General features: G+C 46.7%; 1 protein-coding gene across 1 annotated transcript; it reads right to left on the reverse strand.

The window, feature by feature from the left end:
• Positions 1 to 280: 280 nt before the first annotated feature.
• adra2b (adrenoceptor alpha 2B) lies at positions 281 to 7,142 on the reverse strand. The gene has a single exon (XM_035757295.2). It carries the CDS (start codon positions 5,801 to 5,803, stop codon positions 4,196 to 4,198), a length of 1,608 nt encoding a protein of 535 aa, XP_035613188.1. The 5' UTR covers positions 5,804 to 7,142; the 3' UTR covers positions 281 to 4,195.
• Between the last annotated feature and the right edge of the window lie 4,180 nt (positions 7,143 to 11,322).

Here is an 11,322-nt window from a genome sequence, read left to right on the forward strand (position 1 = left end):
TTAGAATTGTCCCATAATAAAAAACAAATGATCCCAAATTATAAATCCAATTTTTTAACAGTATACTGTGGGCTTTTGGCATCTCCAAAACTTTAAAAGTACAGTAATATTGATCCAGTTAAGTCTGCTATATTTAGGGCCAGCCCCAAGAGTCCGTGTGTAATAATCTAACTCCCATGTGGTGGTGGGCTAAGCCTAAGGATGTTGCCTTTAACTTCATAGCAGTAGGGTATTTCATGATATTAAGTGATTGAAATGACATCATGCCATGTTGATTTAAACTGCTTTATTTCTAAATGGAGGGGAGAGGGAGGGAGTCCAGGGTCAAACACAGCAGGGGAAGAAGAAGAAGAAGAGTCCAGGCAGGTCACAGAGGAGCAGGGAGAATGATGATTCAATATACATTGAGATTTCATGGCTGCCCTGTTGCCACCAAAAGTTCTATGACAATCACATTCTAGAATGCAAGAGCATGTTATTGTCGCAGAACGATTTGTGCCAACACAGGGGCGGTTGTTTGCTGAGCTCCATGGTTATGCAACCACAGACTGTTATAGCGCCATCCATCAGCACAGTAAAGTATCGTACAAACCACCATTTTAACTGTTTAAGAAACAAGTACAAAATAATACATACAAAAATAAGCTGCAGGAAAATTCAAGGACATTCAAATCCATATGACCAATATTGTAAAGGATTTTCTCAATTCATGACATTTATCTTCTGCATTCACTGAGTTCCGATAGAAATATCCCCAACTCCTGCATACATAGGTCTACTCCTGAATCATGTTCCTCTGCTCACATTAAATAAATCATTCGACATATTCAGATTTTATACAGTGTTTACTCTGTTTTGTTCACATTAGCTTTGCCTTGCTTGGAGTGCCCACCAGGAAGGAAAAAAACTATAAATATGAAACGAACAGAAAACAAAAACTGCTCAAAATAAATAAATAAGACATATAGCTTATCCAATCACAGCCCATCGTTAGAGCATGAGTCCCTCTCTGTCTGTGTCAGCTGGTTTCCCAGGGCTCTTCTGTCCCTCGGGGGTCACTAAACGGCCATGTTTGAAAGGACAGAGTTCCACAAAATGCCATTTTCACCACAAAATGCAATGTCAGCAACTAACTCTTACCTCACCGTTGATCTTACTCAGATCCTTAACAGTTACCATAACCATAAATGAAGACCAAATAGATAATGTGCTTTCTAAATAGTTCTGTTATACCTCCCTTTTGTCCATTCTAGCAGGCCATCTAGTGAGTAGTGTCCCTCAGGGAGAGCTCTCTGGACAGATTCTCTTATCACCACATCTGTTTTCTGTGCTTACCAGTGTGAGGACATCCACAGTACACAATAACAGCCAGATTGTACCACTAGAAGTGGATCATTAGCAAACACACAGTACTCATGCAGGCTCTTATCAAACACACACACACACAGTCTCTCTCTCTCTCTCTCTCTCTCTCTCTCTCTCTCTCTCTCTCTCTCTCTCTCTCTCTCTCTCTCTCTCTCTCTCTCTCTCTCTCTCTCTCTCTCTCTCTCTCTCTCTCTCTCTCACACACACACACACACACACACAGTCTCTCGCACACACACAAGGGTAAGCTGAATTTCCCACAGGACCGTAAAGGGGTTGTTGCCGACTGCCCTCGTCCCATAGTGTCATAACACAGCATTCACAATTACAGACATAGCCTTTGTGAGGGAGAAAACACAAAGAGCATCTTGACCTGTCAGTCTCTGAGAAATACTGTACATAAAGAGCAACCATAAAGAGTCACAGTACCTCTCAGAAATAAAGGATAGATAAAGGATAAATAAAGTGCCAGATAGAAGTCCAGTCAGCCAGTGCAGAGGCACATTCCCAAATCAATCAATTAATCCATCTTTCAATCATTCATTAATATAGTATTACATTATCTTATGGGATGAATGTCCTTCCAGAAACAGTTGAGGATATGCATGACCTTTCAGTGTTATAATCAATATCAACTAGTTTTTTCAAGACTGTTTGAAATGTTTGTGTCAGGCCAGGTAGGTGGCTGAGTTCCTCCTCTCATAAACATCCACTGTTCTGCTCTGTTCTGTTCAATGGGGAGAAGTGTGTTCGGTAATAGCAATGTCCTTTCAGGCTGAAATCAGGTGAATCCACTCAAACAAAGCTAGCCAGTCACTGTCCAGTGTCTTTAATATTTAAAAAAGACTGTATTGCAAAAATCTCTTAATGTCCGAATTTGCTTTCCTTGTCCCAATTTGGGAAAGTATTTATTCTCTTTGCAATGCAATATGCTTTAAGCACTTGGAATTGTGCTATATAGATTAAATGTACAGACCCAATCCGGGTTGATGTTTATGGAACAAGGTAGACCAGTATGAACGTGAATCGTTCTGGATAAGAGCGTCTGCTAATTGACTCAAATGTAAATGTAAAAAATGTGGAAACAGAGGTCACCCTGTTGTGTAGCGATATTGGGGGAGAGGTAAAGCTGTACCTTAAAAGCTCTCTGTGAGGCACTCTGAATCCCAAATTGCACCCTATTCCCTACATAGTGCACTGCTTTTGACTAGAGCCCTATAGACCCTGGTCAAAAGTTGTGCACTATAAAGGGAATAGTGTGCCATTTGGCATTTAGAGAGTGTGTTAAGTGGTTTCTTCTCTTCATCTTCTTTTAGTCCACCTGCACCGACCCAGAGCTGGGCAGGTGGAAACAAATTCCTGATCCTTTATTTTGCATTCACCTATATCCTTTGTTTTTCAGTGCAGATGAAGAAAAACACGAGTAGAGGAACCAATAATGGACAATTGAGATGCACCCGCTGTCCTCACAGAGCCAGAGGCAAGGTATGTTTGTTTTACAAAGGTGTCTTTCAAAATATAGCCTAAGCCCCACACTACAGCAGTGGTGGGGATCAGCGTTTGAGAGGGAGTTGAACAGTAAAAGCCTTGTTGTTGTATCTCTCATGTGGATAACATCTCTACAGGAACGCATGCTATTCCTGAGGCAGGAAAAAAGTAACTATGCAGACATAAGTAGAGAGACGACTTGGGTCTTGTGTATTCCTCATGGTTCTGCCCTCTGATAGAGAGAGGTACTTAAACAGGCTGACAGGTATTTGGGTTAATTCTCAGTCCTCTATCACTCCAAAACATCATCTCCTCACGTTGTTCTGTTTCGTTTTTCAGACGGCTAATTAACGGATACTGTATTGTTGTAAAGAATGTTGTGTGTAGATCAGGAGTTCTCAGTGAGCAGTGGTGTATAGGGTTGCAAAATTCCAGGAACATTCAATACATTTCCTGGTTTTCCCAGAAATCCAGGCTGGAGGACTCTGGATTTCCTGCTTATTCCCTCCTGATTCTGGGAATCTTCCAACAGGGATTCCAGGAAAACAATGTCATTCATTGAACGTTTAAATAATTTTGCAACCCTCGTGGTGTACTTCTGTACACAAAAGTTTCTCAATTTTAAATTAAACAGATTTCCCAGACAACCTTAATATGAGTCAGTCAATCAGACTCTGATGAGAGCAGCGCTACACTGTCATTTTACCAACAACAACATGTCCTTAATGTCACGAGTGACTAAAAAGCCAAAATGGCGTTTTCTTTCACTCCTCTCTTCCTCCTCTCCATCCACTTTCTGTGCATAATATGTGATGCTCACACCTTAAAACATCCCTCCTACCTTTTAATAAAATACCATGGTCAGATTAGTACACAGTATCATTCTAAAGCCCCCCAGAGTAGAAGTCACTGAACATATATTGCACATACTCTCCCCACACTATGTCCTTGCAATGGGCCCTCACAGTTCTCCAGGTAACAGCTGGACTTCTGCAGATACGCACCAAGGGACTAAAACAACAAGCCCTTAGACAGTTTCTTTCTTACACAAGGTCTCTTTAACCCTGTTGCAAGGTGAGCTTTTCTACAGCTATTCTGAGTCCGCCTTCTATTTGGAAAGCCTGCAGCAGTTCACGGTAGAATCGGCAGCCCTTTGTCGTGTCATCAATTAGAATCTAAAATCAGTGATCATTTTCAAAAAAGGACAGAATATTTGTGCTGTTTTGTAATCCTCAACAGGTTTAGAGGGGAATGAAAATAAGGGACTGACCTTACAGGTAATCTGTTTAAGGCCACTTTACTAAAATAATGTTGCCATTGGTGTCCTTACAGAGCAACCAGTCTAGAAGAAGGTTCCCTTGGTGTTCTTACAAAGGATCTTCTTGAAGGCCTTCCTGAAGTCCTGGTTGAAGATGGTGTATATGACGGGGTTCAGGCAGGAGTTGCAGTAGCCGATCCAGAAGAAGAACTTAAAGAGGGGATCAGGGAGGGAGCAGGTCTCAGGACAGATGGCCTGCAGTGAGTAGGAGAAGAAGAAAGGGAACCAACAGACGACAAACACTCCGATCACCACGGCCAGGACGAATGTGAAACGCTTCTCTCGGTTCACCATGGCTTTACGACGTGCCGCTCCTGGAGTGGTGTCTGGCTTAGACCTCCTCCCCGCCACCAGCCGGGCCCCCTTAGAGGTGGCGATCATGTCCCTGTACTTCTGGATGGTGGCAGGGGAGTGGATGCCAGGTGAACCCGCCATGCTAGGGGTGTTGACTCCCCTCCTCCCCCCTCCCTCGTGCTCCATGTCACTGTCAGAGCTGTTTGAGCTATCCCCATTATTGTTGTACTTTTTCCCCTTCTTACCCTTCTTCCCCTTCTTCTCCCCATCTTTGGGTTTGGCCTGGGAAAGTGGGGGAATGGTGGAGGAGGGAGAGGGAGAGACTGAGGAGTGTGAGGGACCCATGGGTGAGGTAGGAGGGGAGGTGGTTGTTGGGGTTGGAGCTAGGGATGGATCCGGAGGATGAAGAAGGTTATTGGGGGTGGGAGAAGAGGGGGTCTCATTGGCCTGGTCAGGGGACAGTGATGGAGTAATAGCCAGGGTGGGTGGTCTGATGCTGGAGGTTTTATGGGGAATAGCTGGGGTTTTTCCTCCCTCCTCCTTCCCGTTGGCTTGGATCCCCCGAGGGGTTTGACTTGGGGTGGCACAGCCCACCCCATCCTTCCTGGGCTCGCCTGGCGGGTTCTGTGTGCGCTGCTTGGCGATCTGGTAGATCCTCATGTAGACCAGGATCATGATGAGACAAGGGACGAAGAAGGAGCCGACAGTGGAGTAGAGAATATACCAGCGCTCGTCGTTCAGCTGGCACTGAGGACCCCTCTCACTACCTTCGCCACCTGGCTCGCTCTTATTCAGCGACAGGAGAGGAGGAAAGGAGATGATGGCTGAGATGAGCCACACCACCACGATGGAGGCTTTGATACGCATGGGTGTGCGCTGGCGGGAGTAGGTAACCCGGCTGATGGACAGATAACGGTCTAATGAGATGGCGCACAGGTGAGCTATAGAGGAAGTACAGAACAGAACGTCCAGCGCCAGGTAGATCTCACACCACAGAGACTTGAAGTACCAGTAACCCAGCAGTTCATTGGCCAGGGAAAACGGGATGATGAGGGTTGCCACTAAAATGTCCGCAGCTGCTAACGACACTAAAAACAGGTTCTGTGGTCCTCTGAGTGCACGGCTGGTCAGGACTGCGATGATGACAAAGATGTTTCCCACGATGGTAAAGACTATCATGAGGGTGATAGCCGTAGCAAAGAGCGCCGTGGCTTCGGGGGAGTAAGGGGCCAGTTGCAGGGAAGAGACGCTCTGATTGCAGGGAAGAGATGAACCGCTGGTCGAGCTATTAGGGTTGCCCAGCTCCACTGAACATGCACTATCCAAGGGTGATGCCATGACTAACACGATGGATGGGGTTGATTACAGTGGTTAATAAAATGTTGTAGTAATCAATATGTTTGTTTTATAGTCCTTGAGGATGGCTGAGGTAAAATTATATATTTTTAAAAGCAGTCCTATAGCTGAGCTTGTTTATGTTGCTGTCAAAGCATTCACTGAAAAGTTTAGGGGGGAAATATTAGCCTATAACTGATCTTTCCACAGCCTATAAAAAGACATAATTTCGTGTTACGTGTTATCGCAGTTCATTCACCTTCTCCTGCCAATTTCATCATCCAAGTCCATTCTAATCAGTCAAACGCTAAACTATGCCCATGGAGTGCGCCAGTGGTCAATGGTTTTCTATTCGAGTGCGATGAATACAGTAGAGCGCAAATATATTTCCCGTCGATCTGGGCTATGTGGAATACCTACAGTATGAAATGAAACCGCTCAAACAATTAAAAGTAGTCCAGCACACAAAACAGAATGGATTGTAATCTCACAGCTGCTTGATTATTTTGATATTTTAAAGAGGCGGAACGTGATTGCAGGGCGGTTACAGAAATAGCCTTTCAATCTAATTTCTGAATATAATACAAGGCGACACCGGCGAGATTGGGAACAGGTTACAACCACCTTTTCCTCAGTAGGATAACCACGTCAGATGTCAGTGCGCGCACCTTTTCTCCCTCAAAACCCGCTGTCTCTTAGCAGACGCAAACAGCAAGGCTATCTGAGCATATACAAACTGTGCATGTAGGCTAATCTAAGAATAAATTATTCTAACAAATATGGTTTGAACAGATGTAGCTCATACAATGGTTGAGCTTCGGCAGACTAACTGGCGTGTTACCAAAATATGTCCTCACATTATTCGAGTAAAGTGTACTTCTTAAATAATAAGTTGTTTCTGAATGGCACTGGGAAGTTAGTATTTATGTTGCCAAAAAAAAACGTTCTTTAATTTATGAAAACAAAACCGTGTCCAACATAATTCCAAGTTGCGCATCACCAGAGCCGTTGCTTTGCTGTTTCAGTTTCCTCGTGTTTCCCCGTTACTGGAGCTCATATCTCGGTTTGGTAGGAATGTGTGCGAGTGTTTAGTATATCCAAGCGCGGAAGATGCGCAGTCATGCTTTGGCTGGCTCGTGGCCCCTGGTTCGGTCTATTCGCGCAGTGGTACTCCTGAGTGCAGCGCCTCGTTGCCTCTCTCCTTGAGTTGATCAGTTTGTCTCGCAGCAATGCGTGCATCTCCAGGAGTGAGCGTGACCGCGAGCCCTGGTCTAATAACGGGAGCGCCTCTCCTCTCCTCCTCGCGCTTCTCCAACCCGAGTGATGTCAATACGGTCGTCATGAGACCATGCCATCTCTCTCTCTCTCTCTTTACCCACTAACACACTGTCCATCGGTATGCCGTTATATCTTTAATGTAAAACACAGTCGTAGAACCCTTCCGCTATGCTTTGGTCAGTTAACTCTACAGAATGCATAGGTCTCAGGCTAGAACACACTTATTTATCTTTCTACAAAGACCTACAGTGTGAGTTTCTTATTCTATAACCACCAACAACATCATCACCATCATCACCACCAATCAACATGGAGTTCAAAATAAAGGTACAAAATAATAATAACATTATCATCACCTTCATCAATCATCATCATCATTATAAACATCACCCTCCTGATCATGATTTCATTGTTGGTTCCATAATGGTCTATTGGCTACTCTGCAAGATAAACCCCTATTGTATGCAACCTTATGTTCCCATGAATTAGCCTCTTGACCCTTGCTTGATGAAGACAAAACACTGTTGTTAGTGACATGGATTGATCAAACAACGTGAATGAACAAACGAAAATCGAAACAGTCCCTCCCGTATGGTACAAACACAGACAGAGGAAACATTAACCCACAACTCAAAAGTGAAACCAGGCTACCTAAGTATGGTTGTCAATCAGGGACAACAATTGACAGCTGCCTCTGAATGAGAACCATACCAGACCAGACACAGAAATCCCAAAACATAGAAAAAGGAACATAGACAACCCACCCAACTCACGCCTTGACCATACTAAAACAAAGACATAACAACAGAACTAAGGTCAGAATGTGACAGTACCCCCCTGAACCTATAGGGGAGGGTCTGGGTGGGTGTCTGACGTGGACCCCATTCCACAGCAGCCCCGGAGTGTAGGGCGATTCCGGCAGCGCCGGCGTGACGGATGATTCTGGCAGCTCCTGACTGACGAGCGGCTCTGGCAGCTCCTGACTGACGGGCGGCTCTGGCAGCTCTTGGCTGACGGATGGCTCTGGCAGCTCCTGGCTGACGGACGGCTCTGGCAGCTCCTGGCTGACGGACTGCTCTGGCAGCTCCTGGCTGACGGACGGCTCTGGCAGCTCCTGGCTGACGGACTGCTCTGGCAGCTCCTGGCTGACGGACTGCTCTGGCAGCTCCTGGCTGACGGACGGCTCTGGCAGCTCCTGGCTGACGGACTGCTCTGGCAGCTCCTGGCTGATGGACTGCTCTGGCAGCTCCTGGCTGACGGACGGCTCTGGCAGCTCCTGGCTGACGGACTGCTCTGGCAGCTCAGGACAGACGGGCGGCTCTGGCAGCTCAGGACAGACGGGCGGCTCTGGCCGCTCAGGACAGGAGGAAGACTCTGGCAGCGCTGAGCAGGCGGGAGTACCTGTAGGGAGGAGACGGAGAGACAGCCTGGTGTGGGGGGCTGCCACTGGAGGGCTGTTGCGTGGAGGCGGCACTGGATAGACCAGACCGTGGAGGCACACTGGAAGTCTCGAGCACCGAGCCTACCCAACCCTACCTGGCTGAATGCTCAGTCGACGTGCTGCACCATGAGCAGGGCCGTCTTTTTGGCAGAGGGTAGTTTGGGGAGAGGATTGAAGTGGGCAGCTTTGGAAAACTGATCCACCACGGTCAGGATGCCATCAGACGGGGGAAGACCCGGGACAAAGTCCAGGGAGATGTGAGACCAGGAACAGTGGTGGACAGGCAGAGGTTGGAGGAGACCAGCCGGAGCTTGCCAAGGAGTCTTGTTCTGTGCACACACCGTACAAGCGGGGACGAATGTGTACACATCAGGAACCATAGTAGGCCACCAAAAGCGCTGTCGCACAATGGCCAGGGTCTGACGGGCGCCCGGGTGGCAGGCCGGGAAGAGTGGGCGGACTCCAGGGCCTCGGAGCGGACGGCATCAGGAATGAACCGGTTATCAAGCCCCCCACCCCCCGGGGTTCGGCTGGGAACGATGCGCCTCACGGACCAGCTTCCCTATTCCCCAATGTGTCATTGGAGCCAGGATAATTCCAATACCACGGGAATCAGAGGGGACTTGATGAGCAGGAACTGGATAGCCTCACTGTGGTTCCCCAACACCCGTAGGCTGATGGGAGTGGTGTTGTGGGTGACTCGGCCTATAGAGCGCCCGTCCAGCGCTCTAACGTCCATGGGAATGGAGAGGGGCTGAGTGGGGACTCGGAGTCACAGTGGGATCCCTGGGTGTGCGAGCGAAATCCAAATTCTTCTTCCTCCATCGTTCCTGTAATTGCCCATCAACACGGATGGTCAAAGTGATGAAGGAATCGAGCTCCGTAGGTAACTCCCAAGCTCGTCCTTGACCTCCATTGACCTCCATGCAGGAATATATCAAACAGTGCCTCTTGATTCCAAGCACTCTCCGCTGGAAATCCACCGCATCATCAGCTACACTGCGGGAGTCCTGCCGAAGCTGGATTAGCTTTCGGGTGGCCTCTCGCCCGAAGAACTTGGCATCAAAGACCTTCTTCACTTCTCCCACGAACCCCTCCAGACTAGTGCATATGGCCGGTTGTTGTTTCCACACGGCAGTAGCCCAGGTGAGAGCCCTCCCGTACATCAGCGTGATGAAGTAGGATATCTTGGAGCGATCCGAGGGGAAGGAAGAGGGCTGAAGCTCGAAAACGAGGGCACAGTGAGCTAGGAATGCCCGACTGGTGCTCGCGTTCTGGAGGAGGTAAGCAGGGCTCCCGAGAAGGTGGAGTGGCCGATGAGAAGGCGCTGCTAGCAGCTGACACAGAAACGCTTGTTGGCTTGACAAACAAGACGAACTGGCAACAGACAAATAGAGAACATAGGTATAAATACACAGGGGATTATTGGGAAGATGGGCGACACCTGGAAGGGAGTGGAGACAATCGCAAAGACAGGTGAAACGGATCAGGGTGTGACATAACCCTAATTTTCCTCTAAGTCACTGGATAAGTGTCTGCTAAATACAATTTTAAAAAATGTACATTTTAAAATGTAGCAACTTTGCAACTACTTTTTAGCTGCTTTGCAACTACTTAGCATGTTAGCTAACCCTAATCTTAAACCTTTAACCTTAACCTTAACCCCTAGCCTAGCTAACTTTAGCTACCTAGCTAATGTTAGCCACAACAAATTGGAATTCGTAACATATACAAATTTGAGTGTCACAGATTTTTGTTCACACTGTTACATCTATCCCTGAGTCCAGATTGGTGCATTTTACAGGATCACACACACACACACACACACACACACACACACACACACACACACACACACACACACACACACACACACACACACACACACACACACACACACACACACACACACACACACACACACACACACGCACACGCACACACACACACACACACACACACACACACGCACACACACACACACACACACACATACACACACACACACACACAACTTGACCCTCTCTCGACTCTGTTTACGCTACCTAAGATGAATTGCTTTATGTTTTGATGTTCAATATCGACTAAGAGTACAATCTAGCAAATCTACACCCACACAGAGGCATGCATTTAACAGTGTATAGATGTATAGTGGGAGTTGGTAGTTACACACACACACACTCACACACAGTATGCCATGTTCTCATTACGGGTGTCAACAATTGGTGGGTGGTTGTCGTGAGGCCATAATGTTTGTTTCCCATTTTCCATCGCCCACACAATGTCAGTTAGGAGTGAGAAACCGACCATAGAATTAGATTCCTAACCAACTCATTCTAATTCCATGACCCCAACCACAAGCAAATAACTGCTTTCGTTCTGTTCAATGCCAAGCGTTCTAAATACAAAAAGCACTTTTCACAGGAGAGTGCTCTCCAATCAAGTGTTACCTGCAGTCGTGTGTGAACTACTGCGGTTGGTAAAACAGTGAAAGTGGATTCAGGAGGTTATTCTACACAATTTTCAGCCCTCACACACCCACTCCAAATAAGTCTATTGGAAAAGAACAACCCCACACACTCCAAACATATCTTAAAGAAATATCTGTCACGCTTCACTGCACATTTTGTGTTACAGAGCGACGGAACAACCGATTTTGCATGTGTAACTCTGTTTCTCATGAAGAAAAAACTAGCTATTTGACTTTTTGGTATGATTCGTTGTGGCAGTTACTGATGAGCTTTTTGGTCAGAACAATTCTTCAACCAATAAGATTTTAGCTAGCTTGATAATCTAGCTAACG

This window comes from Oncorhynchus keta, chromosome 25, assembly GCF_023373465.1.
Source record: "Oncorhynchus keta strain PuntledgeMale-10-30-2019 chromosome 25, Oket_V2, whole genome shotgun sequence".
NCBI lineage: Eukaryota > Metazoa > Chordata > Actinopteri > Salmoniformes > Salmonidae > Oncorhynchus > Oncorhynchus keta.